Genomic DNA, 20,288 nt, shown 5'->3' with positions numbered 1-20,288 from the left:
TCTGGTGTGGTATTATTTTTCACTTTAGCAGGATTTTTTTTTTTTTTTTTTTTTTTTTTTTGTCATTTGATGTTCTGCACTGTGAGAGAGTTCTGTTTGTCTGTTTGTCCATTACTATTCAGTGCAAACTCTCAGTTTTAACTGAAAACATGGTTTAGAATAACATCTTCCCATTATGTAGAACTCTTTTTCCAGGAACTTGTAAGCAAGTTGACAAACTGGATGCAAAAGGTCTAGAAAACAAATAAACTCATGTTCCTGTGTATTCATATCACGCATTCAAAGAAGCTGACTGCATATGAAACATGTCATATTTAAGATACAAAAACCAGATAAATGACTGAAGATAATAACACAACAAGATAATAGAAGAACACAAGAAGTAGCTAAATCAACCAGTACAGTCTGAAACTACTGTACCCTGATATTACCAGTCGACTCGTTAAGAGATATGTACAGATTGTAACTGTTGCCAATATTTCTGGGGTTTGGCTAGAAAAACTGTGAAAGAGTCATAAGTAGACCCTAGTCCATTGTTGGTAGACTGTTGTCTAGTGTTCCAGATTTACATGAATGTGACCAGCATCTGATGTGAAAGTCAGAGTTCAAGTCACAACCAGAAAATCTAAAGCTTTTTGTTCCTTTTCCCTACAGAAATTCTATTTACATAGGTTATTGATGTAAAAATGGCAGAAGCAGATTCATTCTGAGCTGTCTGGTCAGATTCAGTAACAAAACAGCAAAGCTGAACGGATGGAATTTCAAAATTTGGATGGAAAATGTTACAAAACACACTGCAATTGCAACCCAAGGGTTTTAAAATAAAGTAGTGGTATAGTTTCCTAATACTGCGTCAACCACCTAATTTAAACCAGATTAGGTGGGAAGAAAAACTAAATTAGGACACATGAACAAACAACTGTAGACAACTGCAATAAACCAGCAAAATTCTCAATAAATGATCAGAAACAAACATTTTAAGTTGTATTTTTTTTTCTCTCTCTTTATACTCTTTATGAAGTTTGTTTTGTTTGCACAGTCTACAATACTCAATTTACCTATTTTGGACAATTATATCTTAGACTGATGTGAAATCATAGCCAAAAGGATATCTCCAAATCTGTACCTTGTAGCTTGTGCGGGTAAATATTTACACTTATTAAACGGGTTGAAGACTTTTTAACTTCAGACGAACTGGAATCTCGTGGGAAAACTCAACATCCCACCATGACAGGTGCATCCCAGATGTGAAGAGCCGTAATGCTATATTTTGGTTTGGAACAAAAACAGATCAGAGAGCTTTACAGATGACAGTGAGATACAACAGGAGAGGGATTTAGTAAAAGACAGAAGGGACCAAGTACAAGAAAAAAGGGACAATTTAAAAGTAACTAGTCCAATAGTGATCAGGTTGAGACAAGAGTTTTGGAGCATTTAGGAAAATAGGGATAGTGATTGGTCAACGAGGTAAACTCATGAGGTAAAGCTATGTGGCAAAGGATCCATGTGCAGAACCTGTACAATGTGAAGCCGAAGAATTTAGCAGCAAAATGTTCTCTCTATCACAGCAGTGGAGCTGTTTCTGGAGCCCCTTCCTCGCTCTTTCTTAGATTCAAATAAAAACAGAAGGGCGTTTGTTGGAATGCTGACCATGCTCCATATTTCACATTTTGTGGCTCCACCTGGTGTTTCCAAAAGAAACACACTCAGTAGCAAAGGAGGAGTTTCTACTTGTAACCGCTCTGAAGAGACTAAATGCTAGAATTTTTCTAAAGGATGATGCACAGTCTCCTAAGTTACAGCATTCATGCAACATTTTTATAGATATAGTGTAACTGTGGCCTAAAATCCCCTCAGCAGGAGTTGAGTATGAAGCCTAAGGATGTATGTACAGGTCTGAAAAGATATGAAATTCTTTCTTGATATGTTTCCAAGTAAGTCGAATATGTCACCTGCTTTCACACTCGCCCTGTGTCTGTATAGGTTTTCTCTAGGTGGTCTTGTTTTCCCCCTACAATACAAAACCATAAATCATCACCTTTTCATTCATTCAAAGGCATTCAAAGGCAAAAACATAGTATATATGAATTATAATAAGAAAAAATCCATGCGATGGACTGGCAAGTTGTCCAGGGTGTACCCTGGCTTTTGCCCAAAGACTGCTGGGATAGGCTCCAGCTTCCCTGCGACCCTTCATTGGATCATGCGGTTAGGATAATGAATGAATGAATGAATGATAATAAGAAAAAGGGGTTAAAAAGTTAAAACTTCGGTAACAAGTCCAAATATCTCAGGACCAAAGTGTTTGATGAACTAAAACCATCACAGAATAAGGAAAGAAATTGTTAGTCAATTAAAAAAAAAAAAAAAAATAGAACATAGGTTGTTTTCACTGAAGATATTTTATAATTCTTTGGCTTTTGATTTTTGGCAAATAAAGTCCTGAATGTAACAAGCAGCTAGATTCTAGAGACATCTAGGGGCTTCATGCCCAGCCTCCACCTGCCATTTAAAACAATCACTACTGGCTTTCAGATGATGTGACAAGTTAAAATTGCAAGAATGGGAAGGTTGTCACATCTCTTTGGAGAGATCACCGTCTGATGAACCGTGCAGGATGTACCTGCCTCTTGCCTACAATGCAGGCTCCAGTCTGCTGTAACCCTCCGCTGAGGAATGTGAATATAGTAAATAGATGGATGGAGAAACTTTATGCATTTTTTTAAAACACATTTTACTCGTGGACACCCACATACACAGATCAGAATGTCAGCAGTGATTGATGAGAACAGCTTGTTCTGATTTACCATGACGTCACCTGCATCTGCCTCCCCTTTTCCCGCTCTTTTGGGGTCAGAAAAATACACTCCTCCACATATGCGTACAATGACTGTCTGAGAGTCACTGTTAGGTCGATCCGCTCCCCACAGTGGCCCAGCCTATCCCACAACCCCCTGGGGCTGAAACCTGTGATCCACGGGAACTGTACTCTCGGTAACAGTGTTTTCATAACCGCTCCCAGTCCTTAGTACATAAACATACAGAGCCACAGAACATATGAACCACATTACACACTCTTCTGCTCATCGTTGCCATGCACATAAATACAAAAACAGTCGGCATTTGAAGTGAACTTACTTTATGTTGCTCAGACGCACATTTTTACCTTGAATAAATGTAGATCCTCTCAGCTAGTCGAGGTCTTCAACACGCACAAAGTGCTAAATAATAAATCAGTGTGCATCTCTGCATAGTTAACAAGTTTTTCTATCATCATTCTTTATAGTTTAGGTCATCACAAAATACTGAAATCCACAGCTGCAGATTATCAAAAGGGCGTGACAGTTAGTCACTATTACCGGTAGTCGCTTTGCTGAAGAGAGATAGGACCTCTGCAACAACATGACCATTTTCTCATGGCATTCTCCTGCAAGACGAGACTAAACATGAGCGAGATGTTTCACAAACAGCTTGCAGAAAATGGAGACAAGGTGGCTCTCTTAGGACGTCCTTGAGATTGTTTCCTGCGCATCATTTGCTGTCAACACTCTCCAACTCACAGACTGGTAGGAAATGTTTAAGGTGGATAGAAATTTCATTTTCATTTGACAAAGATGTTAAATGAAATACAGTTTTAGCTTTTCTCTAGTCCATCTCATGTATATGTTGACTATAAAGATCATAAGCCACATTGGGTGTCACATACAGCTTTAGTTTCAGCTATTTTTCTAAACGCAAACATCAGCTTTATCATGCTTTTGAACAGTGGTTTTCTCTTTTTTTTTTTACTTTAGACTCTTGAGTTTTGACAGTAACCAACCACTCAATAACCAGGAATGCACCCCAGGTTCACTGGAAATAAACACACAACATTGTTATTTCCTTCTTATGTAACTTGTTCCACAAGCAGCTGTCTTGTGGGTCTGGCTATGTCCTGGAAACTAATAGGGGTGGGAGTGTTGTGGGCAGACACCTGCTTATTTGTATGACAGCATTGTGTGAGAATTCTTCCACAATTACTAAAAGATGTTTTCCATCCCACCTACCTTGGTGCATCAGCGCAGCTAAAAGTAGAAAGATTTCCGCCAATGGTTGATGACAACATTGTTTGTAACCTGACTCATGCAGTCATATTCTTAATTTTCCATGTATTTTGCTGATAGGGCAAAAACAATATGCTGAAACTATTTAGATGCTGCTTGTCTGAGAAGTCTGAGTCTGTGGGAAAGTAAAATAAAATGTAAAATAAAATAAAATGTGTTTGTGTAGCACTTATGTGTTTGGATTAACATTATTCTTAATTTATTATGTTTGAGTATCATCTATGTTTATATAAAAAGATTCCCTCTTTAACTTTCAGGGTGTTTATGTGTCAGAGTAACAAAAATGAAAAGGGGGGGGGGGGGGGGGGGGGCAGTTACAATAATTTCAATCTGGAAATGGTGATAATGATGTTTACAAACAATTTGGAGTCCATCAAGGACATTTTACAGGTTGAAATGTTTACCACAGCTTCCAGTCTTCCCAGGAGTGGACACCCTAGCAAGTTCAGCACAAGGTCAGAACCTGCACTGCTCAGAGAAACTGTAAATAAACCAAGAGCTACATCCCAGACTCTACATACTTCGGTGACCAGGTTAAATGTTAAAGGTCAAGAAAATACAATTAGAAAAAGATTGAATAAGTCTGAAAAGTGTTTGTCCTTAAAAATAAGAACAGAAACAAATAAACAAAAAAAAGCACAACTTAGGTTTGCAAAAGTTTCATCTGCAGGAACCAAAACACAGGATCGTGTTAGTTTTGCATTTGACAATTATTTGGTTTGACACTATTTTCTCAACATGTTGCTTTGTATCCCTGCATGCAGAAAAAGCTTCCCAACGTCTCCTGCTGCAGATTCCGGATTTCACTAAAAAAAAAAAAAAAAAAAAAAAAAAATTACTAGGTGCAAACTGGTAGATTTGGGAAAATCTGGCAAACAAAAATGCTCCTGTAAAGCTTTGCAAAAACCAATGCATGCCAGATAACATCTGACACATGTCCTGTCAAACTTGGCTGATAAGAGGTAGGACAGGTTGGGAAGCTGCCATGAAGTATCTATGATCTAGCGATCTAGTGGTTTACACACACTTCATTCAAAAGAAACGTCTGGAAACAAAACGATCATGAGGCGCTGATGTAGAATCTTTCTAATGACAAGATGCAAAGACAGTGATGCGGACTCTCTTGCATTCAGACAAATGTGTGATAATGTTGTAAGCTGGTCAAATAAGACTTGGTCGTGTTTTTATTCGCCGGCTATGAGAAGCTCATCTGGTTTGAATAACGACCCGTCCGACCCAGCAGCTCTTCTTTATAGTCCTGCTAGAGTCAACCTCCAGATGTTGGACTCAACCTTTCAACATTCCAACTACTAGTCTACTAACTGCCCTGACAAATATACACACATACATCGTAGGTCACACACACTCGATGCACACACACAGGAAAGTTCAAAGCTGTGCCAGAGGGGAGCAGGTGGCCAGAAACAACACTCAGCAGCAGGAGGCTACGGTCCTGAACAGACTCGGTTTATCTAAAGGGACTCACCAGGTAGAGAAGCTCCAATCAAAACGAATGTAATGTGATACATGTGTACTCTGAGTTTCATTTTAGCTGCTGTGTATTCCAATTTTTTACATACTTTTGGACAAACTCACACTAATTGGTCCTGATATGATTAGCCATAGTAATGCTATGCTAGCTAGAGGCTTTCATTCCAGATGTTCAATCATTTAAATTTCTATTCAGAGGAGGAGAAATTCAAAGAAGCAAACTTCTGTATCATGAAACTCCTAAATGACAAATAAAAAAAAAAAAAAGCAGCCTTGTCCAGATTTTTTGCCTATGAAGTCATTGACTGATAGTTCCTTGGAAGGCCTTTCAAGAAATCACAGCAGCATGAGTGTAGAGCTAAAATAGAACGTGCACGCTGTGTGCTGCTGTCTCATATGAACACATGTGTTATCATTGCTATTTCAGAAAAAGGACACTCCCCTTCCCTTCTGGTCTTAATCACAGCTTCTTACAAACTCACACACAGACAGAAAAGCACAGTGTCCCACATTTCCTAAACATGTTGACACTGAGTAGATCTTGACCTGGCTTTAGGGAACGGTGACCATAAATTAAAGGTGCGATTGTGCCTTTTTCACCTGTTTTCACTGCTTCACAGCATCGTTCGGACTTAGCATCTTTCTGGACATGCAAAAGCGGAGTATTGTAAAACCAATCCACTCCAATCACAAAGGCGGGAATGTCATTTGAAGGTGTAGTTGCTGAGAAATATCAGCCTGCTCTAAAGAGTTTGGGTGACTAATAGGGGGGGGGGAAAAATCTATAAACAGGAGTATATGGTCATTTATGCTTCACCTTTCGACCCCTTCTATATATGCACACAAACACAGACAGAAACCTGCCCAGCTTCTAATGTCTTAGTGGGACTGATCACATGAATGGAACTCCGTGTGTCCTCCATCAGTTCTCCAAATCCAGTCAGAGACAGCGATAGAAAGTGCTTCTGTGGGCGCTTCTATTTTTAACTGTCAATCTGGATCCTATAACTTCTTTCATCCGCAAAAACAAACTTCTGTATCATGAAACTCAAGCACCCCTTACACAGACAAACGCATGCAGAAAAAAAACTTGCATTTAGATCTAAGTTTATAAGAGACACAGTTTTAGAAGCCATGCAGCTGCCTAAACATACAAAAAGTTAAGTTGGAACTAAAAAAAACTCTACAGATGTTAGTTGACAAAGGTTTTTATTTGTTGGAGAAAAAAAAACTCTTTTTGTCTGGGAAAGAGGTTTACAAATGAACTTTGTATGAAGTAAGTCATGAGAACCTGTTGTCTAACTATATAATAAAGTGTTTGGTGGCACTTTTGGGAAACAACTGGAAGAAACTAAAGGAAGCTTCATAGTAGCTGATGTGTTTTACAGGCATACTCACATTGTCTCCCATGCACACACACACACAGACAACACAGTTAATCTCATACAGTTTCAATAAAAGCACATGGTTCACACTAACGCTTTGATCTCTTCTCCCTCCCCACTCATGCTGCTTCGAGAAATAAGTCCTGCGGTTACATAAAGACCCATTCTATGCTTGACCCTACCAAACTGTTGATGTATGCACCCTATGTGTGTGCTGAAAGTACTGTTTTTCCTGACTTATAAGACAAGCTTCGTGCTCCAAAACTCTATCAAATCTCTAACCATTTCAGACCACTTCATCTTCCCCATAAATCAGCCAAGGATCCAACAGCTTCGCATGTCTAGATAAACAGGTCTGGAGCGCTGTGGAATGGTCTGTAAAACCTTGGCCAATCCTCTCCACAATCCCAGCTTCACTTTCCACTTGAGCCTTGAAAGAGTTATGCATATCCCAGCAAAACACTCTGAGAGGAAAGAAGCACTGGAGCTTTCGCTGTAATTGCAGTAAAGTCTGTGTTATGGAGGCTCCCATCACTGTAAGGTGATTCCACGTGTTTTTCCCACTGGGAAGTCTCAGTGTTTTGTGTGTGTGAAAGATGGAAGAGTATGTAGTGGATGTAGCTTCATCAATAAAAAAGAAGGTGTGTTCCAATCTGAATTCAGTTCTGTATTTGACACAGAACTGATACAAGACAAGGACTTTTTTTTTTCTTTTTCACTTACTCATTTTTACATGAGGTTCAATGCAACAGGTTATTTTCTAATGTTTTTCACCCCCACAGCAGCATTTGATCTACTGCCTTAACACAAATATTGTTGTTAATCAAATGAAATCAAAGATACTTTATTCATCTCCGAGGGGAAATTCAAATATAATAACAGAAAATAAATAATTTACAGTCGGAGGATTTTCTAAATGTACTTGATCTTATTAAATATGATGTTTTAGTGCCACCTGCTGCGTGATTCAGGCATTGCTGCTGAAGTAGCATGTTGTTCATTAAGTTGTGTAAGTTCAGAATTAATTCCTACCAGTGTGCTTGCAACTTATCCTGCCACTGGATACAGTAGTTTCCATGTGTAACAGTAGCTAAAAGTTTTAAAAGGCAAAAGACCAGTTAGAAATTAACCATAAAAAGGTTCAGTTTAAGTGAATATCAAGTTAACTCTCAGCTAATGCTAATATGGTAGGACATACATGTGTCTAGAATTCACACTTAAAAGTAAAGACTCACAATTCTCTGAAATAACTAAATATTCATAAAAGAAGAATAAGAATTCGGAAAGATTTAGGAAAAGACTCCAACAATGCTGACTGTAAGCTGCACTGTAACTACACATTTTCTAATATTCTGTCAAAAAGAGCTTTACATAACTCATCTAAAGCAATCTGGTCACAGTGATAAATAAATTTTAGTTTCATACGCTCATTTAAAAGAAAATACTATTTCACTGTCAAGGTACATAATTAAAAAAGAGTGACCTACTACCATCCTGTTATCACTACATTCATGCACACAAATAATGGATTGACATGGCTCTCGTCAGGGTTGCTGCTTATACTTCTGGGTAATTTTCTTCAGCTGGGAAGGTTCCTAATAAAAATAAATAAATAACTGTATCCCTTCACATCTGAACAAAAAGTTTAAAGTTTACAGGATTAACTCTAACAAACTTACTGCTACAGTTCTTCTAAGTCACGTTTTACCTGCTGCAAATGTTCTCCTTTTCAGAAGGATAAAAATCAAGACTCAATCCTGAGAGTGATTCAGTGTTTCCCTCTCCCAAATCTAAATATTTTGTTCCCCTCTGTGTATATTTTCAATTTCATATATATATATATATATATATATATATATATTATAAATTTATTTTTTTAAAATTATATATATATATATATATATATATATATATATATATACACACACAAATATATATATTTGCTTAATCTGCCAACAAAACAAATGACAGTGACTTGGATACTCTGCTGATGTCATGACGTACGTCAAAAATAACATGGCCCAATGCTGACCTTGTTTTCAGTGTTAGGTGATTTCCATGTGCTGTTTTATGCTCACGTATTTGCACTGTTGTGTGTTCCTTAACCAGCTTCTTTAGCCATCTCACCCACCCATCTGAATCCCATACCTTCCTGGTTTGCTTCACTGTTGTGGTCAATCGCACTGAAAGCTTTAAGGTCCAAAAATGCTCCTAATGCAAACTTTTTGCTGTGTGGAATCTGATTTCTTCAAATAATTCGATAAGTGCAAGATTAGTTCTGTTCACACACCTCCACCAAAAACAGACTTTCAGACCCCACCAAGCAGTACTTGATTTTATTTATTATATAATTCATCCTTTCATTTTCAATACCTATTTATTCCAATGCAGGGTTGTCAGGAAAAATCCCAGCAGGCAAGAGGCAGGGTACAACCAAGACCACTCACCTGTCTAGCACAGAAATTTGATTTCACACCATGTTCATTCTTCTACTAAGTGGAATTTGTGACATAATTACTGATCCCTATCATGGCATTATTTTGTCATGAGGTTAACCAAAGAACATTTCAACATGATTTTCATGGAGGCATTTGTCAGTTTGAACAAAAAGACAAAAGCTGCTGCGTTTCTTGTAGCCGATCCCATTTGAATAAACTTTATTTTGCAAAACAGAAAAACAATTTCTTTGACAGTAGCCATACATTAGTCAGAATACAGAAATAATTGTGTCCGTATATTTGTTAATTTCCAGAATAGGTTAAAGATTTCTCCCCAGATAAAACAAAGCCAAATAGAGACCTGTGCTTAGCTCTGGAAATGCCCAAATACAACTTCTCCCACAAATTCAACAAATAGGCTGGTGTCCATTTTTCTGCCATAAAAGTAATACTATGAAGTCTACAACCGGTGCTCAAAACATTAAAAAAAAAAAAAAAAAAAAAAAAAAAATTGATAATTTTGTTTTCCAATAGAAATGACAGTCTGGTTAAAAGAGAAAGAAAACATAAAGCTAATGATGTCAGAGTGTTAAAAAAAAAAAAAAAGTTTATATTTTCCACAACCAGAAGATTGAAGGATCTAGACAGACCACTGACACCAACACATCTCTGACAACTCAATCCAGAGGCCTCACGTCACACGACTCTTGTCCTAGATCAGCGCTTGAAGAGGAAGGTTTGGGACCATCAACCTTTTATTGTCTAAAACAATAAGTCCTGTTGCCCACTGCAAAATGAGTTAGCGAGTATGGTAACTAGATGGAACTGCGGATGCAGCATGTAACTGAAAAAAAATATGGCTTAAGGTAGACACCTCTTCTTGTAAGATAACTGGGATGGCAGAATAGTGAAGCAATTAGATATTAGGATTTTAAAATCCACAGCTATAACATTTAGAAGCAGACCACGTCTGTTTGTCAGAGGCACAACATGTATGCAATTGAAAAAAATACTGCAAAGGAAAACAAAACAAAGAGCACAATGTTCATGTTTGCTTGAGTTTGCAGTCACCTACTTGACTAAAACCACTAAGCTTAACAGGTTAGCAACAGATTATGTTCTTCACATTCTTTGCACGTTTGGATCCACAATTATGGTAGAATCAGAGTAAAATGTTAAAAGCTGAAGTTTTGAGAGGATTTATGCGCTTATGAAAGCAAGCTGGGGCTTCAGGATGTTCACCATTTTCCAATTTGTCACAGGAGGTCAGCCTGCTCCATGCCATGCACACACAGTCCAATGACAATGCAACACAGGTTCCTCCAATACACGTCTTGTAGTATTCTTGTCATAGTCAAATGTAATTACAGTCACATGGCTTTAGCTTCTTCTTTAGTAATCCAGAACATTTCTGGTTTTTAATGTCGCAGTTCCTTTGTATGTATTATAAAGTGATAACATCACATTCTAAACTAGACTGGAATGATGAGAAACATAATTCAAGACATAACCAATCCTGCCAACCACCCCCCCCCTAAAAAGAAAGAAAAAAAACAGACTGAACAGAGAAAGATAACAGACCGGCTGCTGTTGTATAAACTGGAAAGCTGAACAGAATACCTTCAAATGTTCATTTTACAATCTGTGAATTAATAACTAAGAAATCTGATTATTATTAACATGAACCTGATGTCGTTAACATCATGTAAACATTTTCCTTACCTGCTGTAAGGGATGAAGGGATTTCTGCAACAGAAATCAGTTTCTTGATGTGTATGCCTATCTGAGCTTCTAGACGTGTTTTTGCAAGACTGCAGGTTCATGGCCAAAAGATTAGATTAGTATTGCTTTTATTCATCCGCATGCACCCTTGCAACTGTATAACTTTCTAAATCAAGATGCATCCTTTCCACAACTGAATGGTAATTTTCTGAACACATGCACTCTTAAAAGACTGGCTTCTTCATTTAATCCAAACACTGCTATCAGAATATAGTAAACAACAACAACAACAAAAAAAAAACCTTAGGCTGTAGTGCTTCAATTATTTTGCTAATACAAATAAAATGTGCCATTCAGTAGAAATTTGAAGATAGGAGGTAGGGGAGGAAACCAACGTTCTGCACTGCAATGCAGTCCCAGCATGCACTGCATGAACATGCACTCTAATTTCTTGGCATGACCAAATGTCACCCAAAACAGTTCGAATTTAAATCAGCATCATAATTTAGCATCATCTCATAAAACTCACAAGAGCAACTATCCTGAAGTGTTTTACAGTGCAAACTCTGCACAAAACCCTTTAAGGTCCCATTAAAGTGGAAAAAGGCCAGCATTTACCCCCCCCCCCCCCCCCCCCCCAATTCTTTCTACAGTTTATTTCCTCACTCTCACATGAAATCAACCCTAATTATGACTCAATAACAAACTACTTAATTAGATTTGGTTAAATCATATAAATCTTAAAATTGTTTCTCATTTTATTCAAATAAATCTGCATCTGGAACATTCTGAAAATGCAATGTTCATTTTCTAAACAGGCTTATTATTTTACAATTAAAACTAAAAGGTAAGAGTTTTGGACCATAATGTCATATGCAAAAGGTTTTCAATGTTTTTGTTCTTTCATTTGTCAGCTTGTAAAGGCCACAAGTGAAAAGAAAGTTTTATAGCATAGAGGAGAAAACGGCCCCTTCCAGCCACCTCTGCCCCAGCTGCTGACACAGCTAGAAAAGGCTGACCGTGACACCTGGCTTTATGAAGTAGAAAACTTACAGTCTAAGTGCAGAGTAAATCAAATTGTACTGTCTACATGAATACGCAACAGCTAAGGCATGTGTTTATAAACCATTTGTGTCCGTGTTGATGCGTACATGTCACTCTTTAGAGGTGGGAAGGCAAAATACAACTTTAAGTGAAGTAATGTTTCTAGATTTTCTGCTGTGTATCATGTAAAGCTGTAACATGCTTAAGGTGTTGTCATGCTACATATAATAGATCTAAAAAGGAAAAATTCTGAGATTTTAAGTCAGAGACAGCATCCAAACTGTATCCAACTGGGTAACTATGGAGTTCATTCTAAAGGAAAATGAAGGATTTGCACCCATACAGCGCATGTCCTTACACTGACAGGAATGTTATGAACTGCTGGAATATGGTCAGGAATTTCTGGAATAACACCAGTATGCACTGGAATGATACCTTAATGTCTATGAGTGGATAACTTAACTGAGGGGAATAACACTCTTGCTTGAGTCTGAAATATGCATGAAGCTGACCAAGTCCAGTTTCCAGATTTCAGCTGACAGCAGCAACTCTGCTGGAGATGTGGGGTGAAGGCCAGTAGCTTTGGTGAGGCTTCAAACCATAAAGGAGAATAAGGAAGGACGAGGTCTCTGACGCTGTCCTGGACTAATTAAGATGTTATGTTCTTCGTGCCAACGACATGCTCTTCATCAACAGCTTTCAGCACGGAGACCTGAAAAAGGAAAAATAAGGTTACAAGTCTTTTTGTATTACAGCAGAAGTTTTATTCATCTGCCTGAATTTCAAAGGCAAGCTTGTTAAACAATGAAAATAAAAAAACTTAATACTTGGAGGGTTGCACTTTTTAAAGGAATTAGGGACTAAAGTCTACTTATAACAAACAGATTGGAAAATCTAATGAGATTTTCAAGGAAAAAAAATCATGAAAATAATACCAAGTTGAAGAAACTTGACTTTAAGGGGGTTTAAATAATGCCAGAAGAGTCATTTCAACAAATAATCAAAATCTGCCCAAAAAAAAAAAAAAAAAAAAAAAAAAAAAAAATATAAGCAGATAATCATAAGAACAAACAAATTTACCATAAACTGTTCTCCGCTGTCGAACTTCTTTTCAATTTCTTTGCCCAAGTCACTATCTGGCACTTTAAGATCCTCTCTGGTTTCTCCATTGTCATCCATCAGGGCCAAGAAACCATCAGAAACATCGAGTACCTAAATTTGTCACCAAATTCAAAGAGACAGCAAAATGTCAAACACCTACTAAGCTAAATAAACAGTAAAGATAGATTCAGTGCTGAGCAAGCCAGAGAATCATTAAACAGGTTTTTATTTATTAACAGCTGTAAATGCTTCCCTTCAGTTAAGTTGGCGACAAATTTCAGTGGATTAAATAGTGAAAACAGGATGCAGGGATTTCTGGCCTGTAGCTTCGTGAGAGTTTCATAGTCAGGCAAATATATGCATAAGAAATTATGGAGAAAAACAAATCAGCAGGGAGTTGTATCAGAATATTAATTTCCATTATGTGAAATGAATCAAACAGCGTTCTGCCATCCCTTTTTTAAGAATCCAGGATTCCATCTTACAAAAGATCCTGTGTATGTACAATCCCTGTACAGCTTTAATTGCAATTTAAATGTGTTTAAAGTAGGGGTTGAACTTTAATGTTAATGTTTTTGTAATTTATTAATTGTAATTTTTTTTTTTTTTTTTTTAAATAATGCATTTAATCACAGAACCTTTGTCAGAGGACAATTTACTGGTGCGCCAAGAACACTGATGCACACGCTACTGCCGCGACTAACTTAGCTGCATTGGCGCTATATTTAGCGCTGTTTCAGACACTTTAGTGGGTTTATTTAAAAACAAAACAAGCATCAACAAGTCTAGCGTCTTTTCCTGGCATCAGGGACTCTTGGTAAGTAAAAATAAAAGAACATGTAGTTTTCTGTTCTCCGTTAGCAGCAGCTGCCGAGCCCCCACCATCCTAAAGAACACACGCAGCTCGGTCCTCATGCAGCTCCATTCTGCAGTCAAGGCAAGAGATGATCACCTCTGCTGCATGATTAGACTCAAGTTGCCGCTGGTTAATTTGTCCCGATTTACTGTCAGATATTAATGGAGAGTGTGGATAAAAACATTTATGAAGTTAATACTACTGTAACAAGCTGCTAATAGTTAATCAGAGATTAACTAGAGCTGTGCTGATTAAAATTACACTTTAACTTTGGGTCTGTTCAGTTTTAGGAATGTTTTTCTATTTCTTCTTTACTGTTTCAAAGTTAAATTCCGATCTAACATCCAGACATTAATAGAGTGTTAGTTTACAATATTATTCTCTTATTCTATTATAGGCAGTGATCGGTTTAAGAAGGGGTCCGTTCTTATGTCACAGCGTAACCTGAAATTCTGCGCAAGTTAGATTTTTATCCTTTAATACCCCCTAAATGCCCCTATTGATCACTAAATAATCTAAATAGACATATTATACATCTTATTAATGGAAAAAGTACAGTGAATATATATATATATCTATATATTATATATATATAGATATATATACACACACATATATGTATATATATTTCAATTAAAATAACATACATGTGCTGAGGCATCATCTTAGCCTCTACGTCATGCATTGTAAGAGCTTATACGGACCCTTGTAACTTCAAAACTTGCTCCAATTTTTATTTACATTTATTTAATGACAATCGTAAAGTCAAAACGATGCAAGTCAAGAACCACGTGACCTGAGGACCGCCTGTTTTTGATTTAATAATCCCTTAAAATCCATTTAAATGAAAAAAAATGTTGCTTTTATGAGGCTAATTTTATTAAAATACTATCAATAAGATGAATTAGCTACAAACCCTGTATTTAATTAGATTACAAATTTTAATTGAGTCCCACCCCTATCTTAAAGCTTATTTTTCAGGATCATCATCAGTAGGAAAAAACATAACATACATTTCTGTCTAGTTTAGGGCTGCTCTAAACATCTGCATTATACAAGTAAATGTTCAATATATGATACAAGCAGCAGGAAATTACTTTTTGTTAAAGCTATACCAGGACTGTACGTACAGTTGGTCTTTTGTAAGATGGGTATGTAGAGTGTGGTGTTACTTTATGTCTGAATGTCTTTGCATGAAGAAACAATATATCCAAGGCTAAATTAATTATGCCAAGTACAAATAAAATTAGCATCTAAGCAGATTTAGACAAGTTAAAAAATGTGATGTTGTAATTCATTTTTCCATGTTGATGTTATTGTAGAGGCTACCGTTGTTAGTACTCAGCTACTCTGTTAGTAATCTAAAATTTAAAAAAAAAAAAAAAAAAAAAAAAAAAAAAAACATTCAAAGTGGCTCTATTGTGTAAATTTCAGTCTAATATATTTTAGTATGCAAGTCAGGAAGGGCAAGAAATAATCAAATAGTTTTCACAAACCCCTTCATTCATTTTGTATTGATCCCCTCAGATCAGTTTCTGCCAGAAACAAGCGATCAGAGAAAGCTCCGCCCTATGTCCTGCCTGCAGATTGTATCTGATTGGTCAACTGCTTGGAATAGTTATACTGAGCAGTGGAGGTGGGTGTGGCTTTCTTCCTGTGAACGTATGATACCTAAAGAAGATGACCAACCACTGAGTCCCTCCCCCGGGACGTCACTAATATATCAAAGTAGAAAAAACTCTCAAAAACCAATTGTTTTTGTCACCATGGAAACCAAACAGTGTGCCTGAAAACTCAAACATGCATTTAGGTCATAAAAACGGCGGCGCTTTTATGTCTGATGAGTATTCAAAACTACATTACTGTAGAAAACTCATAAAACAAGAAAAAGCTTAATAGAGCTGAGTTACACTTCAGAGCTCATCAGCTGGATATTTTTCAAGTTTCCATTGTAATGTTTATTAAACAACAGGTGTGCTTGACTCATAAGAAATCTCCAACAAACCCCCACAAAAACAAAGAAAAACATGTAATATTTAATGTCATACAATAGTGGACACACAAGTTGTCTAGTTGAACAGTTTATAGTTTTAAAGATATTTTCAGCATCATATACAAACCACTGCAATGCATTTTTTATATTTAGGATTTTTGTCTTGTCATTTTTTGTAATAGACAAGCCTGCTTTTCCATTTCATAAAAGCAGGATGGGTCACTTGACAAAAAAAAACCTGTGACTCACCTGCCTGAAGCACAAATGACTCTTTGGAAAAATGTTTTCTATGAGAACTCATTCATTCATTATCCTAACAGCTTAGTCTGATAAGGGTCACGGGGAGCTTGAGCCTATCCCAGCAGTCTTTGGGCAAAAGGCAGGGTACAAAAAGGTACAAAAGGTAGTTCTATCTAAATCAGTTGTTTGTGTATTTTATAGTTTATTTAATTAATTTATTATTGTTTTGTTTCATTTTTGCTACTTTATTATTTGATTATGTATTTATGTAATTTTAATGTGCATGCTACTTTTCCTTTTGCTACTGGAAATTTTAATTTCCCTGGGGGAGTCATCCCAAAGGGATCAATAAAGTTAAGTCCAAGTCTACTCTTTTCCACAGTCAGTTGGTGACAGCAGCTGCTGGCCTTCTCTGGAAAAGCTACATGACGTGTGTCTGTGTGTGTATTACAGGAATATCTGACCTGATACTCTTTCCGGGTCACATTTGGAACATCCATGTTATGGGTAGATGGGCAGATGTCTTCATACTTCTTCTGGGTGAAGATGTCAAGTCCAGTAAGATGCACCTACAGATATATTTGAACTAATTAGATTTACCTTTTTTGTCAAATAGTATTGAATTTTGCTTGAGAATACTAAGACGAAACAGCAAAATGCTTTTAGCTTTAAATTCCAAAAAGATCCTTGAGTTTTTGTTTTTTACCTTTGCATGCCCATGCTTCCCAGTCTTGGAGGTAGACATTTCGACTATCTTACAGGGACGCCCTTTCAGCATGACATAGCCATTCTTCCTCAGTGCAGAGCACTGCATGGGGTAAGTTGCAGAAGCCCCAGCATCCGCAGTGGAGAAGTCATCATCTGCCATAATGAGCCAAGGGCTACTCCGCCACACCAGAAAACACACAAAAAATGGTATTAAGCATAATTTATATGGCATAAAAACCCATTTTGCAAACTTACAAAGAGCATATTGTACCATTTATTGCGAAGTAGTTATAAAAACAATGGTAGAGGTGGTGCTCTCAGTGGTCTTATGCCAAAAAGTCACATTTTATTCCAAATGTACCAAAAAGATGGAGTAGGATGAAACAATGTAATCTTTAGCTGTAGATCAGGTTAACAGTTCCCTATGTTGGGCTGTAAGATGGTGCACAACAAACTGGTAATGTGATACTTTTTATTTATTTGTTGATTTTTTTTTTTTTTTCCCCTGTAGTAGACTGGGATTTGATTGTGTGACCTGACACAATAATGACAGCTGACATATTGCTTGACCTGAATCGACATTAAATGCTAAATAAAACAGTTAATTTGCAGTTTACTCTATTTTAAATCCGTCACATTAATAGGTACTATTTCTAAGCTAAAAATGATTTTGTAACAATATGAAGCTGTTCAAATTTCACACTTTTATTACAAAAAAAAAAAAAAAGTGTGTGCCAGCACCTATCCAAGGTGGAGCATCTACTGGCCAGCAACCCTCCCGGCTAACAGCTAGTAACTCGCTAATGTGGGAAATTTAATTGTCCTCCAAAAGGCCGATTGAGGTTCATTTTTTGCACAGTTTGTGGAATACTACTGAGCTGTTAAACAAATGTGGTACAATTGCTTCACGTCTCATATAAAGTACTCTAAACAAAAGCCCAAGTTAGCATAACTGTGGCTAGACACTTTAGGCTACAAAGCTAAGAAAACCCTGAACTGGAGTACTTAGACTGTGCGGCTGCTGGGTCAGATTAGCATATGACTCGGCTGTTTTAACTAGTAAGCTAGCTCCAAGCTCAAACCTCGTGTATTTTCTGACGTCGTCAGACCAATTAGCTTGCCAACACGGCACATATCCGCTGAGAAACCGGCTGCTAATGTTAGCTAAACCACTTCTTTCCACCGCTCACTAAGCGTCGTTTTACTATTTGCAAGTTACCAACACCCGACAGGACGGTCCCTTCTCTTTATTACACATAAAATAAGGCTTTGCTATAAGTCAAAGCTGTATGACACAGGACTCGAAGTGTAAAATGTTACAGTTAAGTTTGCTCACTTGGCTTACCTTCAGTCTCGCTTACACCAAAGGAGGAGGAGAGTCACTTAGCATGCGTGGAGGTTCTGCAACGCTGGAGCGACACAAAAAGGGGAGGTACAGGGGGGGGGGGGTTGATGTAGCAAGAAAAACCCACGGTACTTCTGCAACTTTGCTATAATTCCATGAAAAACTATTTAAATGTTGTAATTAATTGTCAGAGGTTTAATAAGATTATGTATTACTGATGTATTTATGGGCTATGTGGTGTATTACTGATACAGGACGATTAAAACTCAAAGCTTTTTAAGATGCGCGAATCAGAATTTACATGCTACTATACACACACACACACACACACACACACACACACACATATATATATATATATATATATATATATATATATATATATATATATATATATATATATATATATATATATATATATATATATATAGTAGCATATATATATATATATATATATATATATATATATATATATATATAGTAGCATATATATATATATATATATATATATATATATATATATATATATATATATATATATATATATATATATATGCTACTATATATATATATATATATATATATATATATATATATATATGCTACTATATATATATATATATATATATATATATAGTAGCATATATATATATATATATATATATATATATATATATATATATATATATATAGTAGCATATATATATATAGTAGCATATATATATATATATATATATATATATATATATATATATATATATATATATATATATATATATATATATATATATATAAAATTCTGTTCTAAACACAGAAAAAAGCGTTTTTTTTTCTTATCTTATATTTTTATTCTGTTCTAAACAAAGAAAAAAAACATTATTTTCTTCTAATCATATTTCTTATTCTGTTCTAAACGAAGAAAAAAAACATTATTTTCTTCTAATCATATTTCTTATTCTGTTCTAAACAAAGGAAAAAAATTATTTTCTTCTTATCTTATATTTTTTTATTCTGTTCTAAACAAAGAAAAAAAACATTATTTTCTTCTAATCATATTTTTTATTCTGTTCTAAACAAAGAAAAAAACATTATTTTCTTCTTATCTTATATTTTCTATTCTGTCCTAAACAAAGAAAAAACATTATTTTCCTATATTTTTATTCTGTTATAAACAAAGAAAAAACATTATTTTCTTCTAATCATATTTTTTATTCTGTTCTAAACAAAGAAAAAAACATTATTTTCTTAAAACTGTTTGAAAAAAAGAAATGCATCTTTTCATTTACACATTTTTCCATTTATTAATTTCTTTATTCAGAACTCATATATCAAATTTTTGCATGTATGATTCTTTTTCCTTCATACAATTAAAAGAAGACAAAAATAGAAAATACAGTAAAAAGTGTGTCCAGTGTTTGTATTTACTGTTGGAGGCTGATTTTGTGCACATATTCCCGTGTTTCCAAGTTTTAGTTAACTCAAATGTAAAGCTTACAGAGAGAGGCTGGCACAGTTGATTCAGTTTGTGTTAATGACTAAGAACGTTTCTAGAAGTTTTATCAAAAGTTATTGTAATATTTACCCTTTTTAAAAAATGCTCAATTATTGTGTCCTCAAAAAGTTTTAACTTTGGCACGTGCAACTTCCCCTTTTAGAATATGTATGTGTAGACATATATATATATATATATATATATACATATATATATATATATATATATATATATACACACACAGAGAGAGAGAGAGAAAGATAAAATGTTGGGTTTTTTTTTGTCAGTTTCTGTTTAGGATTCTGCAGACATCAATACTGTCTTGTTTTCTTCCTAAAGTGTTAAAACTTATTTATGGATTTATCACATC

The 20,288-nt window shown here is 35.8% G+C and overlaps 1 protein-coding gene across 1 annotated transcript; it reads right to left on the bottom strand.

The window, feature by feature from the left end:
* Window positions 1-11,801: 11,801 nt before the first annotated feature.
* eif5a2 (eukaryotic translation initiation factor 5A2) lies at window positions 11,802-18,484 on the bottom strand. The gene is made up of 5 exons (XM_079262282.1): window positions 18,427-18,484; window positions 17,080-17,254; window positions 16,838-16,942; window positions 13,264-13,395; window positions 11,802-12,895 (listed from the first exon to the last, which is right to left on the bottom strand). Exons 2-5 carry the CDS (start codon window positions 17,239-17,241, stop codon window positions 12,833-12,835), a joined length of 462 nt encoding a protein of 153 aa, XP_079118408.1. The 5' UTR covers window positions 17,242-17,254; window positions 18,427-18,484; the 3' UTR covers window positions 11,802-12,832.
* Between the last annotated feature and the right edge of the window lie 1,804 nt (window positions 18,485-20,288).

The sequence above is a fragment of the Telmatherina bonti genome (assembly GCF_933228915.1).
Source record: "Telmatherina bonti genome assembly, chromosome: 22".
NCBI lineage: Eukaryota > Metazoa > Chordata > Actinopteri > Atheriniformes > Telmatherinidae > Telmatherina > Telmatherina bonti.
The sequence above is the reverse complement of the archived record's forward strand: the minus strand, read 5'-3'. Positions and strand labels throughout refer to the sequence as shown.

Excerpts from the sequence above, each read along its gene's own strand:
- eif5a2 (XM_079262282.1), bottom strand. The coding sequence starts at position 17,241 with ATGGCAGATGATGACTTCTCCACTGCGGATGCTGGGGCTTCTGCAACT. Across the intron at positions 13,396-16,837 it reads TGACCCGGAAAGAGTATCAG|GTACTCGATGTTTCTGATGG; the intron begins GTCAGATATTCC and ends TGACAAATTTAG. Across the intron at positions 12,896-13,263 it reads ACAGCGGAGAACAGTTTATG|GTCTCCGTGCTGAAAGCTGT; the intron begins GTAAATTTGTTT and ends TTCCTTTTTCAG.